Raw genomic sequence first — 15,890 nt, 5'->3', positions numbered from 1 at the left:
TCTACCACATGGTGTGGGCCGGCCCCTCCAACCCTGCTATCCCCCCTCACCCCAACCCAACCCGGGAGGACTAGGAGGCGACCGTGCTCGGCTGCTCTGACCTGCAAACCCAACGCGCCTTGGTCGCGCGAGCCCGGGCGGCGGCCGACGCCACTGGGGTCCCGAACTCCACCTAGTACTTGTGAAGGCTGGCCCCCTCTGGGTCAGCTCATGTATAATCTCCTGAAGTGTATCTGTACATAAATGTTTTCCACCACCACCGCCCAGGGAGCCAGTTATGCGAATTTTCGTTTCTTAAAATTATTGGTGTACAAAACGTTGTCAACGCCAACGTCGATGAATATAATGAACGGCGATGGCCTATGGCTTCAGCGCCCCGTTTCTGGCACAACTTTGTCAATTACTGCAGCCCACATCTCCCTCTCTCTCTCTCTCTTTCCAATAACTCCCACGCACCTATAAGCGCGATCCAGGCGTAAACTGACCCAGGGAGCCAGTTATGCGCACTTCTTTTCCTTAAAATGGCAGAACGTCGTCAATGCCAACGCGTGCAGCGCGCATCTCATTACCGTGACGTAGCTTAGAGCACAGTTGAGGTGTCGACTGTTCCAAGAGGGCAGTTATGCGTCTTTCCCAGTTTCTTTCTCTATGACTTTTCTTTGCTTTCCAAGCTCGCGCTTCATTGGTTTCGCAGCTTAAAGCGCGGCTAAGGTGTCCGCTGCTGGTTACAATGGATAACGGCGACGGCGACGCCGCGACATGCAGAAACGGGTGCCAAAGAGCTGCGCTCTAAAACGTAATTCTACCTTTCAGTATCAACACGGTGCTTCCTCCGTCCACCATGGCCAGAAAATTTGAGTGCGCCGCACTGCCCCATTGGCACTGGTGTACACCTGCTTCGTCCAAGGTCAAGGCACGAGCCGCGACACCGTAGCGTACGGCCATTAAGCGTTGTGTACTTGCATCTGCCTCTGCTCTCAACCTCTGCACGAAACAGGCACATTAGGTAGCGGCGTCAAACAACCAACCACCAATGCTCGCACGGGCTGCGTGAGAGACCGTCTGCACGTGTCGACCGGTGGTGGCAAGCACGACTGAAGGTGCCCACACGCGAAGGCGTACTTAGCCCTGCGCTAGTTCCAAAACAGCCTTCAAAACACGCTGGCCAAACCGGACTGAATCTGCATAGGCAAAGAAACATACAAGACGCTGTCAAGGCTGTTACAAACGCAGAAGGAAAGAGGTGACAACAGCCGACAGGAGGTGGCAGCAGAATTGTGCGCTCACTCGCTGGGTGGGCATGCCATGTCTTCTCACAAAAGTCGAGGAACGCACATGGCAGACGGTACTGATGCGTTTCCAACGCGTCCATTGCGTGGAAAGTTAAATGAGCAGAATTCAAGGGAAAAGAACGAAGAATAACTTAATGGCGGGCGTCACATTCACGTCCCGGCGGCGGCAGTATCGAATTCTTCAGCTGCGCCCGGTCTGAGTTGGTGCGCGGCTACGCTATCAGTCGGCAAACATCGCACCTGGTTCTCTCTCGGGATGGCAACTGCTGATCAAACATGCGCTCCATCGTCGAGCACGCAGCCTTTCATGATTGATGGCCACCCAACACAAGTACGAACCGTCCGCAACGCCCGGTGCAGAGCAACGGATGCCTTGCGAGCAGTCGCGATGTTCCCATTGGCGCAGTTAGTCTTTGTAGCCCTGCTGGTAGCCGGCGCTTCCTGCGAGGATGACCTGGGTGAGATCCGGCGGTCACAATGCTAGATCAAGCGGTTAAAACTGCGGCTCATTTGAGCCTTTCTTCTCTTTGCTTCAGCTAATCAGTGAAGGAAAAAAATACGCAATTTTTTTATCCCTCTCCTAGAATCATTTTGCCAAAATCGAGACACGGTAGTATTTGGTATGTCGGCTAATTCCAGCCACTTAGCAAAAAAAAATACTAGAAAATATCCGGAATACAATAACGTCGGTCTAACCGTCTTAAGCGCACAATGTTATGCATCGCAAAGCAGCCTAGTACTAACTGCAGGTCTGACGTGGGTGTTGTGCTTTCTAGTTAAATTGCTAGTTACACAGTATACCTAAACACAGGGCCTAGTGATCCGCGGAAGCATTAGTAAAAGGCACTACGCGTGCAATGCTGTGCCAGTCTAGGTCCGAGTTCACTCGAAAGAGCAACCTTGCTGTATCCTTCGCAGCTGCATACACGTCCCCTTAGTTTCAAATGAATGTCACTCTTGATTAAAGGGGTGCACATTAAGAAGCTTGATCACCGAAGACCCGTTCCTAAACGCCGCAGCCATTGAGTGACGAAATTGAAACCGCGCGGCCAGAAAAAGCACTAACCACGCCTACAAACGCGCCTCACACAGCGATGAGGCTGTCACGTGCTCCGTTTGCAGCGCCTGATTGGGAGCGGCGAACGGGCAGAGGGCGCGTGAGAGGCGCGCCGATGTGTGACGCGCGCTCGCAGGCGTGGTTAGTGCTCTTTCCGGTCACGTGGTCTTGGTTCCTCCCGTGTGCAGCCCCAAAATTCCTCGCGCTGCAGCGGCGATGAAAACTGCAATTGTGAAAATCAAAAAACTGATATGGACATTACTTACCGCGAGCTACAAGCTTCTGAATAATCAAGGAATACAACCGTGATACCTGAAAACATAATTATTTATTAATAGTTAACCAGCCTGCTAATTAAAATGTCTTAGTTGTATGTCATGCACTACCCCGCTTAGAGTGCTATGCCGAAAAACGCACTCTTACAACTGAAAAAGCCTGTTTTTAAAAATTCCTCACCGCCTTAGGTGAAACGGCCAGTCTATCGAGCAACGATAGCGAGAATGCGCTAAATGTCATAGAGAAGACAGTATGGTCGGGAGTGCTGATCGCCGTAACGGCTTATCCTGGAGTCATATTCGCGACATTCTTAAACGGGCTCGTAAACCTTTGCAATGTGGCGATGGCAGCAACTGTAGTTCTTTGAGAAGACTTGCAAGCGACCATAAAGAAAATCTTGCGCGCTATAGCAACTACTGCGCCGTTCTGGCCATTTCTTTTTCTTCATATGGGCCTTCCCTAGCCTTGAGCTATATCTTTAGCCGATGACATTTCCCTTGGTTCTTGGCTAATTCTTCAAATTATCTGAAAACATATGTAGATTTGTTTTGTTTTTTTCTTTTAGGTGCAATTCTTAATCGAACATACCTTGAAAAAAAAAACGAAAATTACCCGAATGAAACATCACAGCGCCGAAACATGCAAAAACCTCCTTGCCATCACCGTGCGGAAATAAGGAAGCCTCTGCATCCGCAAAAAAAGAAAATAAAACAGCTACACTCATGTGCCGCTGTTCTCTAGAGTTTAAAACTCAGCATCGCAGAGGAATATTGTCCGCACTTCCCGGTTTAAAATCAAGCCTCAACTTAAGAGCAGCTCTTTCTTTTGTATGAACGTGGCCCTAAGCACATTCGCTAATGCTCGCTATGGGCTGCTTTCCAGCTTAATGATCAACACATTTCTTGGAGTCGCACTGTTTGCAAAATCGTAGCCTTTTCACGTAGAGAAAACCAACCTCCGTATCTATAAAAAAAAAAAAAAAAACAGTATGCAAACTGAAACGAGTCTTCTTCTCTGCCTTCTTTTTTCGACATTGCACATGTCTCAAAGCACTCCATCTGTATGCATGCAACGTTAAAAAGGAAGCGTTGGCATGAGGATGTATGGACGGTCAACCTTGTTTTTCCTTCTGTTCATTTTGTTTAACAACGATTGCGGTTAAGCGCCCATTCCTGGCTTTCGCGCAAGTTTAGTATTAGTAGTAGTAGTAGCAGTAGTTATAGCAGTAGAAGTAATAGTAGTAGTGGTAGTAGTAGTAGCAGTAGTAGTAGTTGTAGTAGTAGTAGTGGTAGTAGTAGTAGTAGTGGTGGTGGTGGTAATAGTAGAAGCAGTAGTAGTAGTTGTAGCAGTAGTAGTAGTAGTTAGTCGTAGTAGTAGTGGTAGTAGTAAAAGTAGTAGAAGTAGTAGTAGTAGTAGTTGTAGCAGTTGTAGATGTAGTCGTAATTGTAGTTGTAGTAACAGTAGTAGTAGTAGTAGTAGTAGTAGTAGTAGTAGTAGTAGTAGTAGTAGTAGTAGTAGTAGTAGTAGTAGTAGTAGTAGTAGTCGTGTTAACAGATGTGTGCATTGCCATAAAGAATCACAAGAAGGGCAGTTACAGTGGAAGTAGGAGGGTACCACGAGGGCGGAGGCTTGCAAAATCAGAGCAGTTACCACCGGAACCAACCGGAGCGTGTTTACCGTGGAAAAAAATGGCTGAGGCTTAGCTAAGGTTAAGCCTAGTCAGATGCGAAGCATATTGATGGCTAGGCTTGGTAATACATGGCTTTCCTTGGTTGACGTTCATCCCGCTCTTCATCGGTCTCTGTGGCACGCTGAAGCTTTCGCTTCTCGTTCAAATCAGCCCTGCTTCTAGGCGGCATCCCAACACCTGGCCGCCTCGTAAGTGCCCGGAGAGCGAGGCAAGCTCAGCTTTATACCGCTGCTGTAGCGTCACGTGGTCAGCTGCAGCGCCTCTGATGTGGAGCCTCCACCGCCGCGGCCGACCGCGCGAGCCGGCAGCCCATCTCTCCTCTGCTGTGACATCATGTTGTCACGTGGTCACGCTAAAGGTCAATGGTAGCTCCACCGCCGCGCTCGACGGGCTGTAGTGTAGCTCTAGTAATATGCTTCGCATAAAAAACAGCATGTCGAGTGCTAGGAATGTAACATGGTCCATCAGGCGCTACCCGCAGCGGAACGCGCCGCCCGAGGAGGGGGAGAACGTTGATGACGCCGAATGCCTTGGAATGGCCTACTCGAAATAGGAAATATCTTAACATCTATCGCCGAATACCGAGTTACAGAGTAGTAGACATCCTGTGGGATTTTTTTTTCTATTTTCTTTACGATTTATACGATACGTGTAGAAACAACAGGTATGCCCCGATGAGTCTGAGTGTGGCTCCTTGGAGGTAGATTCTGCAGCTATCGCTCTCATTAGTTTTTCTTTTTTTTGCACACAGACTTCAAACTACAGCTAGTTTACGACGCGATGGACAGCAGTCTAGACAAGCCACAAGTCAATCGACTCGTCATCTCAGTGATGAGAATACTGACCATGGACTCCAAGGTACGTGGAAAGCGAGCTCCTAAATTTAGCATTGCGGTTTTCGCCTCACACCGCGCACGACGATGTCACGGCCTTTCCCTTTTGCAATTCAATCGAAACTTGTAGTGATCTTTTGTATCAACTGCACCTAAATACAATATAAGGCTTGGTTTGGTTTTATGGGGTTTAACGTCCCAAAGCGACTAAGGCTATGAGAGACGCCGTAGTGGAGGGCTCCGGAAATTTCGACCAATACTAAACTTATACTTAACCTATACTTATCCTATACTAAAGGTTCTTACTGAATCCGTACGGAAGTTCTCATTATAACCTTACATGGCTTACAATAAGGTGCCATTCGTGGACTACTTTGCAACAATGTTTGTCTTTTCCTGTCCTCAGTTTCGACGCTTACACCGGTGCCCACAAAGGCACCTAAGGCGTCGCTGCCCAAGCTTCTGCCTGACTTTTTATTACATGTTGCGTGATGCTTAAAATACAGAAACAAAAATGATTCTATGTCTGGTGACTGCTAAGCTACGGTCACTATCTTGTATTCTTAACCGTACCACCTGTATTATCCGTTCTTATTGCGATTAGTTTTTAGCAAGATGTCCCCAAAAAATCTTACACCTCGGTGCTTTCAAATATGCCACTAATCCCACTCTGTTATACTATGTGCTGTCTTCAGGCGAAGAGTAATCATCTTTAAAATTAAGTTTGCCCTTCTTTGTGCGAATATAACTTTTTCTGAAAGTGTTCGTTTGACATAAGTAGCGCCTCTAGAATTCATAGCAGTTTGTCTGCATCCCTTTTTCTTCCTTACTAAAAGTCTAAAATTAGCGGCAGCGAGACAAATTTCGGCGCAGTTATGCAGAATTCTTGACTCGAAGTTCGATGAATGCATACATAAAGGAAAAGAAGAATTAAGAACGCTTTCCAATTGTGATTTCCTATAAGGAGTTCATCATAAAACTGTGTTTTTTTTTGGTACCCAATGGAGATACTGACGTGTGGCCCGTAATGCTCTGAATTTATTAAAAACGTTGTTTCACACCCCGCCCTGCAACACATTTTGTTTTACAGGACACTGCGGTGATTGACTCCTGCTGGGCCAAAGGAAATACGGATATAAACACGGTAAGACATTATAGGAGCGACACTTACAGCGCGATGTACGCGAAAGCACGTGCCCCTGCTCATTTGGCTCATTTGGTCCTCGCGTACGAGGGGGTACCCAAAAGAAACCGGACTAAATTTTTTGGTCGGCAAAGCTTCTGTGGTACCGCGTTTTGCCACTAGGAGCGCATAGAACGAACATTCCAGAGTCAGTAAGCCAAGTGCCGTCGTTGAAGGAGGTCAGGCTAGTTTAGGCAGAATTTTAGAGTGACGACTGTTTTGTGTGAACGTCGTTTTTGCAATGGCTGACTTTCGTGAACAGCGTGCGCCGGTGAAATTCTGATTTTTGCTCGGAAAAATTTGAATGGAAACTCTTGAAATATTAAGAAAGACGTACAAGGACGATGCTATGGGGACAACTCAAGTGTTCCTGAATCGAATCCTGAATCAAAGCAACAACCATGCCAATGGAAAACTTTAAATTCACCTCGCCTCAAGAAAGCTCGTCAGGTGAAACCAAACCTCAAAACAATGCTGATTTGTTTTTTCGACGTGAGAGGAGTCGTCCATTGAGAATTTATTCCGCAGGGTCAGACAGTTAGCCAGGCTGTCTACTTGGATGTTTTGAAAAGATTGGGCAACAGTGTGCGGTGGAAGCGGCCAGATTTGTGGCGGTCGGGTGACTGGTTTGTCCATCATGGCAATGCCCCTGCTCACACAGCCCTGTCTCTACGACAATTATGGACTAAAAATGGCATGACCCCTATTCCTCAACCCTCATACTCTCCCGACCTTGCCCCGTGCTACTTTCTTTGTTTCCTAGAATGAAAAAATAGGTGAATGGAAAGCGTTTCGCTGATGTTGCTGAGGTGAAGAAAAAAACGACGGAGGCACTGTCAAGCATCACAAAAGATGAATTTAACAATGTTTTGAAAAATGGAATGAAAGATTCGACAAGCGTATCACTGTCAGTGGGGAATACTTTGAAGGCGATTGAAGGTCTGTGCTTAAAATGTGAACAAATAAGTTCAAACAAAAATAAGTCCGGTTTCTTTTGGGTACCCCCTCGTATACTTTTCCAAAGTTCCGAGCGCACTAAGACAGAGGGCTAATGGCAAATGCAAACAATGAAAGCTTTACCGATTTACTGTCGGGTGCAAAAGTACCTGGACAGTAGGCGCCGCTTGAAAGTGTCGCCGCAATAAAGTCTAACCGGAGTGCTAATAATATACAAAAGCAGAAAGGTCGTCAACAACCTGTAAAATTTTAAGAACTACTCTGCCAGCACAGCAGCGCGATCTTTCCGACCCTGTCTTTGGTGCATTATAGCCTCCTCAGGTGCTTGTGCATTATAAGAGCCAACACACCAACCAACCATTTTTCTGCCCTACAGTACACGGCGTGTATAGTGTGCGCAAGAGCGCGAAGCGTCTGAGGTGGACTTTACTTGTTATTTTTGCCTGCTGAGAAGCTGCAGATGTGGCGCGTCATCTTTTATTGAACGTATCCAACATTCTGGGACAAAAATTTTGAAAAGTACAATATTGTAAGATACTGTTTTAGAACGATTGAAGCCAATGATCTATTCTTAGGACATGTAGCAAAGCTAAAACGGTAATAGAAAAAGAAATACAAGACAGCCATAGGGTGATATGAGGATATTTCATTGTTAGAGTGAACTCTTCCATAATATGAAAAAGATTGCGTTCATAAACAGCTTCCCGCTCGAAAATATTTTTGTCCAGAATTGTTGAGTATGATATCCATGCGCGTATTGTGGGAACACTTATAAATACAGATGTGAAGCTACTACTCGTCGAATAGAGAATTCTGCCACAGCTGCTAATTCTAATCAAGCAGTGACCCGATGCGAAGCAGCGAAAGTATACAAGGTTTTGCAAAGTTTTCAAAATATTTCAAACAAGTGGACAGTTCGTTTTTTTTTTCACGGCAATAGTTGGCGTTTGCGAAAAAAAACCTCGCATTATAAAGCGAGGAACTCCGTGCTGAGTCCACGCCCTTGTTCTTTCACAGCTCTATTTAATTTTATTACTCTGTATATTGAGGTACCCTGTATTACAACATCGAAGATAGCAAATGCCTCGCGTTCGAAAGCCTTAAGCGCTCTTGTACACTTTGTAAAATGTAGAGCGGAAATTAACACAGATATCGCAGTAGTTCCCGCACAGATATCGCAGTAGTTTCATCTGAGTCGGCTGTACATATATGACACCAAATCTGACGGGCAACATGCGGTACTTTCTCACATAAGCTTCACCAGCAGACTTTACTTTAACCAACTTAGTGGCGTACTTGTCGTTTCCGATACCTAAATGTACCAGCGCCATGCTTGGGCACGAGCCAAGCCACATATTTATTCTTTTTAATTAGCGGTTTGCACTGTTTAACCACATACTTTCACATTTCGGCGCCGCAGTATGCGAAAATTTGACAAGTTCAGTCAGCAGCACCGGCTGCCCCATCATCGATACCTAGACATCAATGGACGTTGAGAACCGAACCAAAATTGATGGTCTTTGCTGCGTTCAGTTTTAAATGCGGAATGCTAATGATAGGCGATGTGTTCTTGAATTCACTTTTTATTTTCTCCCTTTCCCAGATGCGAGTGTGCTTCACCGATTCCACTGGCATAGTAAGTAAACCTGCTTTCAATTTGTATTGATTTTTCCTAGTTCTTCAAGTTCAAGGCCCATAAAAAAGCTTTTTTCTCTCGCCCCTCATGTCCTTTCAGTGCATGAAATAAATGAAATGCAGTGAAATGAAACCCAAAAAATCCTGCCGTACCACTGACAGCAGCTTCCGACGCTCGGATGCACAGCTTCCTCCTTTCCACTCCCCGGACTCCTTTCTGCTGAGTTGACGTATTTCTTTGTCTTGCAGGTCAACCGGTTCATCTTCTTTTGCAGTCAACTTGCCTGCACAACAAATTCTCAAGTTCACGCTCCCCAACCTTTAAACATCACACCCTCCTGCAGCTCACTGCAGCTTCCTCTTCGGAGTGAATTGTTTTTCTTGACCTCCACCAGTGATGAACGCTTTGCCCAAACGAAGACAATCCTCTTCTCGAAACTTTGGCTAAGCAAAGAGACACCTTCCCTCAACCTTCGTTCACTGTGTTTCAATTGCGCTGTCAGAGACCTTACCGCCTCCTCTCTTTCTACCTACAATTTGTACAGGATTTTTTTCCTAGTCGCACTATGATATCTCTAATAGATATACATATTTTTTTACCGGTAATGGTTCGACGTAGCTGTTTTAAAATATGTCACTGATCGGTGTATAGAGTTCAAAACGAAATCAATGGAGCCTTATCGGTTTTAACGCCAATTTTGGCAATTCAATATGTTTTGTTTGAAAACCTACGCTACTGAGAAGCCCAAAAATTAAAATGCAGTTTGATTTAAGTTAGATACGTGTAAGTTAACTTAATTTCCGCTCTACATTTGGCATTGGGTGCAAAGGCCGCTTGGGACAAGAGTGCAATCAGCACATCAAATTGTGTGTGCACGCGCAAGTTGGCATGGCCCTGGCTGCCGGATTAAAATGGTCTCCCTCTTGTCCACGAAAACAAGACTCGTCAATGTCTTTGGGATCTTCTTTATTATTGTCTTAGTCACCACCGCGGTGACTCAGTGATTATGGCTCTCGGCTGTTGACCGGAAAGACGCGGGCTCGATCCTAGGCGCGGTGGTCGAATTTCGATAGAGGCAATATTCTAGAGGCCCGTGTACTGTGCGATGTCAGTAGACGTTAAAGAACCCCAGGTGGTAGCAAATTTTTCGGAGCCCTCCACTACGGCAATCCTCATGGCCTGAATTGCCTTGGGACGTTAAATCACCAAAAACCGTTATTAAGGCGAAAGCCTTTAATGCCTCATACTGTCGTTAGCAGACGCTGTCGGCAGCCATGTCGACAGACGCGTCGGCAGCGGTGTCGACAGACGCGTCGGCAGATTTGTCCGCCTTTCGGCATCACTGCTTAAAAAGAAACTACGCCGAGGGTGGGAATCGAACCAGAGCCTTTGGCATTTGAAGCGGAGACACTACCACTCCGCCACGAAGGCTAAAGGTTCGAGCATGAATAAAGGCGCATCTAGTGAATGCATGGGTTCCATAAATAAAATAAAAGAAATAAAGGGAAGGAAAAATAAAAATAAGAAAATAAAGAAAAATAAAAACAAAATAATAAGAAATAAAAAAAAAAGAAATAAGAAGAAGAGCAAAAAAACAAAATATGAAAAATAATAAATAAAAACGAACAGTGCGCCAGGAAACGCTTCCGCCTTGCAGCACTTTAGAGAGCCAAAGTGGCCCCTGAATTTTTTGTCTTAATTGACCGAAGAAGTCCACAAGCTGACTTTAGGCAAGAATGTCTTAAAAATGGATTCCTTTCCAACATTCTCCACCCACTTGCATACTTCTGGGTAGGATCATGTTCTTCCAATGCGAGATACTTAGTACCAGGAAACTGGCGTTCATCCAGACAGCCAAAAGGTGCAAGAGAAGCACAACAGAAGTGTAACAATACTTCGTTGACGGAGTTTCGCTGCCTTTTTAGTGTTATATTAGGCCACAATGAAAACAAAAAGAATACTGTACACTCAGCAGCTATGTATAGTCCAGAAAGCGCAAAATTTCGGCTTTCAAACATCTATGATCCGCGCGCTGTACCCTGGAAACTACGTTACTCCCTCTAGCGTGAAATGAAAACTTGCTTATTCAGTAGGCCGACAAACCTACAGGTGTTTAAGTACAAACCAAGGAACCTACGCAACATGAAAAAAAATGCAGCGCGAAGAAAAAAAGCGACGGAACCATTAGCAATTCGGCCTCAATCTTTCCGCTGAAGTTATTGTGAAAGAAGCGCCTAAACAGGTCTCCAGGTAATATTCTTTTGCTTGTAGGGAGAATACTTTGTTGACAAGGTACGTACAAAACTAGTATGCCAACATAGCACGGCTCCAGCGCCAACCGTCCATCAGCATCGCAGTGATCTGATCCAATATGCGCGATTGCTTATTGATATCAAATGCAGGCTTGCGGTATAAGGGGCCACACTGTATCCTGGCTTATCTCTTTAATCCCTGTATTATAATATTCAAGTGCAACAGCGATTTTATAAGAGTGTTTTTTGAATCTGAAAATCATCATTTGGGGCCCATTTGCTAAGACTAAACTGTCGCTTGAAGCTATTGAGCTTCCCTGTAAATAATTTTCCATGCATTCGCAGACGTCAGATTATAAGCGTGTACTCGTAAAGAAAGAAAATTTCTCTGTCATATACGAGGCCTTTCATTTCACTGTCAGACTTAAGGAAAACCTTCACTTCATTTCAACAAAATGCGAATTTCTTTCGTTGACATGCTGTCTTGAGTGCACTTTTCTTGCCTGTAATGCAGTCTGTGAACGGCGTGTGCAACAAAGAGGGAATCGAAAAGTACCTCGACAGCCGTATGCAGCATCTCCACGGCATGTTCCGGGAGCTCGCTGCCGACTTACTCGGATGCAGCTGCTACAAAAAGGCGAGTTACCCCGCTTCGTCTTGTTTCACATCCTCATGCAATCTCGTGTAGATATTGTCCTGATTCACATGGCACTGTGTAGCCGGGGCGCTTGTTCAAAACAGTGTTAAGTTCCTCGCTCTCATCCGGCACTGTATACGTGCGTGCGGCTTCAGCGATTTTCACTGCAAACGGCAATGAGCCCACGTGTATTTATAAGTTCATTCCAAGTGTGCACGTTTCCAGGATTCGATGTTTTCCGCCGACCACCCTTTAATATAAGTTTTCCAAACACGTAGCTCACAAGTGAAGCAAACGAAGGGAGAATCAAAGCCAGCGAAACAATAATCAGAGTGAATCATCAAATCAGCCATCAAAACGACCATCAAACCAGCCAATAAAAGTCTAACGTACTCACCACCCACAGACAGGACTTTATAGCCCCTAAGAGCCTAGAGAGCTCCTTATGTAAAGAAAATTCTTCTACAGAAATAAAAGAAGTTCAGGACGCAGCCGTGCTTCTCAACAGAAAAAAGGCGTGACGATGGCAACCTTAGGCCGCTGCTTCTCAATGACTCTGTCGCCGGTAGATGGGAGTTCCCACGATAACAAGTAATTTTTCTTCTCAAAATCCTTGGTACAGACTTGAGAAAATATGAACAAGACGCTCGCTCGAAGCTCACGAAGTGCTCCTCATGATTAACAATGCGTTTTCAATGCAAAAATAAGGAACATTTGTCAACTCAATTTTACAACGCGTATTACAAGTGAGGGCTGCATTCTCCTCAAATATGGAGTATGTACCTGTGGCTAGGAGAAGCCTATTGTGATGGCCACGCGAGCGATTTTGGTACCGCATATCTTTCAACAGTTATGTACACACTAATACCGAGCATCACTTGATGCACTGGTCTGTATAGTACTGCTCTTTCTCATTAGGTACTTTTTCCAGTACGAACTTTTCAAAAACAACTGTAGGGCAACGGTTACGTTCCCTGCTGAGGCTAACATGCAGCGAATGAGATCAAGGGCGCTAAAACGCGTGTCGTCGAGTGAGATTTGTCACACACGAAAACGCGAGTGCCTACAGCCTTCATGCAAAACAATGTGTTATCACTCATCGGCTTCTTCTTCCCTGCGCAATTCAGCCTGTTCGCCTTTGTACGGAGGATAGCTAAGAAGCGTAGTGACTGTCGACGAGCAGCAATCAAGAGAGCAGACTGTTCGCTCATTTGCAATGTGACGCACCTACGCGGTGGTTCCATACCGGAAATCCGCCTTATATCAAAGGGCGATTGACTTCCTGCTTCTCACAAAAATTTTGAATTTTGTGATATTATCAATGTGTTGTTATGAAAATATTGAAGTTAATCGCCTGTTCTTTCTTTTAAAGTCGGTAGATCGCTCACAACGAGTAGTTGAGACTGCCAGAGAAAAAAAATGAGGAATGTTGCTGACGATAGTAAAAACAACGTTAATAGCGTTGCTAGCATGGCAGGCGGAGATAGGCGGATTGTTATAGTTCATTCTTGCCATGTATGAAAAAATCATATTCATAACCTATTTCCCGTTGAAAAATGCATTTGTCCAGAATTTCTTGGCATGACAACCTCTCTTTGCGTGGCGCGTCCTTCGACTGGGATCCCGTTTCACCACTTTAACGCAGCTATTTTTAGGTCGTTGTTAAAACCGTCCACATTATGCCATGATCTCAATGTCGATTTTTATATTGTTTTTTTTTGGCTATATAGATGGAGGAGTTGGTGGTGTGCACAAGCAAGTCCGTGTTCAAGGTGAGAGCTCAGACTATCTTTTTCTGTCGCACAGATCCTTTCCCGGGCAAAACATTCGCTCAAAGGTGTAAGACGCGACGCTTTGATATCAAATGTTTGGAGCATTAAAGGGACCCTGAAATAATTTTCGTAGGCATACTCTAATGCAACAGAGCTGCAGAAGTTGTCTTTGCCGGTATTCGAGTAAAATTTGAAGGCTCTGCGGGGAGCCTATAGTTCGAGAATAATGTTTAAAAATCGCAGCTCGCTACAGTCAGGGTGGCACCGCGTAGGGCGACACTGAATGCCTGTCTCCTTCCACTATCACGTCAGAAGCAACATTAAAGTAATTATATTGAAGAACTAGGCTCGGCAGTTGTCAGATTTTGCACATGCGCACTAGCATCTTCGATCATATCGCGTTAAGCAAACACTGCAATATCAGACAACACAGCACTACTAAAAGGCATGCCACAGTCATGCACTCACCCGATATGTTTTTTTCCTCTGAACTCATTGCTTATATACTACTAATGAGCAGGGCTCTCTACGGTGTTAGTGACGTGCATTCTTAACGACTAAAGCTGCCACACACAATTTTTCGACTTTTCATATATTTAATATCTGGCGCAAGCCAGGAGCTTTACTTTCAAAGTTCTGTTAGTTGAAGTTTCGATTACTGCCCGAAATCTGGAAATAAACTTTCAAACAGTGCTTCAAGTAGAGGCCTGAAGTTAAATTGTGTTGGTGTATAAATGTTTTGTAACGTACGTGTATCGTTTTCTAAAGGTTAAGGGCAATTGCTTCGTAAGCTTTACTGAAACATAACGAAAATTTAATGAGGACTTCTGTTTTGACTTCCCTTATAACTAGTGAGTTTTTCTAACTTTCAGCATAAATTCTTAATGACACAGCAGACTTTGTGTGTTACCTATCCGCAATTTACACCTTTGCTTGTTTCTAACGTTAATTTTTAGTTCTATCTGGAACATTGCATAAATGTCTCAATCAAAACAAATATGCAATATGCTAATTTACAATGCAATTGTAATGTTTCTATTACTGACGCTTGCATTACGAGCAGAACAAATAGGTTTTGTGTTAACTTTAACATTATTAACATTAACACCTTTAATGTTGTATCAATATTCTTACATAACACGTAACGCTACTTCAACTTTCCTAACAAATCAGTAAACGTTTGCTGCTACGAGGGTTGAGATGAGACACCATAACTATCCCTTTGAACGAAAGGCGCTTTTTCTTCCTCTCTGCGACTATATCAATTGCTTACGAGTGAATTATTCTGGGACCAGAGAAACGTAACGCGTTTTAAAGAAAACGTGTGTAAGCCAGCGTTCATCAGATCGACCGTCAAGATTTATTGAGAGGCATTCTGAAAGGCCCAGAGCATACAATGACCCCTCAAGTGAAAAATAAACCAAAACGCATGAGCGTTCATTTCCTTAACTTGGTATGGACCAAAAAGTAAGACGAATGATTATAAAATCAGAAAGGAAATTTTTAGCACCCATTTCCTTTTTATAAAGGCTTTTCTCTGATTGAAAACCCAGAAAGGGCTTTAGAAGTTGTCCGTTCAGGCATGAAAGGTGCTCTAGTTTCAGCACTTGTTACTGTTAAATTACCTCACCGCTAGCACACATAAGCAGCGGTCCGGACAGGTGCTGAGCTTCACCGAGGGTTGAGGGGAAGGAAAAACAGGGGTGTTAACCGGAAGAATAAATCGGTTTGCTTCAACGAAGAGGTTACAACAGATGAGGCTGTTGGCGTAAGAGCGCTGGTCGAATGTATCCAGCAGGCTACGCATTCAGTGCAAAAAGGCAGTAGTTGTGAGAAATATAATTCGAATATCGACGCTAATCTCTCTTCATGCATTCCAGATGCTGAACAAGGCGTGCAAGATGGTGCCCGAGGCTTAATAAATGCATGCAGCTCCCACCTATAATCAGCGTAGTGTGGCTATGTTCTTCACATGTGTTGACCCGACGGCTCAAAATGAGACCGGGAGCACGATGGCGATGATTTAAATGTTGCACAGTCGTTTGAAATTTTTAGACCGAATCTATGCGCGGCAATTCGCATTGAAAGGTGAAAATAGGCTTCAGCAGCTCTGCATTAAAAAGGAAAGCGTCGTTGATTCGTCATCATCGGCTGTTGTCTTTTTCTTATTTATTGCGCGAATTCACCCGTAAACCAAAGTAAAAGGTACAGGCTGGTGTCGTTGATGAATGCTAACAGGTCTCGATGCTCGGGCCCGTGTGTCCAGAGGTGTGTGTCTGGCGGGTGGTTTCGGTGGTAGCCCTGG

At 44.8% G+C, this 15,890-nt stretch overlaps 1 protein-coding gene across 1 annotated transcript; it reads left to right on the top strand.

Moving 5' to 3' along the window:
- The first annotated feature begins 1,615 nt into the window (after positions 1 to 1,615).
- Positions 1,616 to 15,530, top strand: LOC149359481 (uncharacterized). Its single transcript, XM_089569057.1, has 7 exons — positions 1,616 to 1,750; positions 5,067 to 5,173; positions 6,239 to 6,292; positions 8,892 to 8,924; positions 11,691 to 11,813; positions 13,544 to 13,585; positions 15,466 to 15,530. Exons 1-7 carry the CDS (start codon positions 1,681 to 1,683, stop codon positions 15,502 to 15,504), a joined length of 468 nt encoding a protein of 155 aa, XP_089425183.1. The 5' UTR covers positions 1,616 to 1,680; the 3' UTR covers positions 15,505 to 15,530.
- Positions 15,531 to 15,890: the final 360 nt, after the last annotated feature.

This window comes from Amblyomma mixtum, chromosome 2 (assembly GCF_055824585.1).
Source record: "Amblyomma mixtum isolate Tamu chromosome 2, ASM5582458v1, whole genome shotgun sequence".
Taxonomy (NCBI): Eukaryota; Metazoa; Arthropoda; class Arachnida; order Ixodida; family Ixodidae; genus Amblyomma; species Amblyomma mixtum.
The sequence above is the reverse complement of the archived record's forward strand: the minus strand, read 5'-3'. Positions and strand labels throughout refer to the sequence as shown.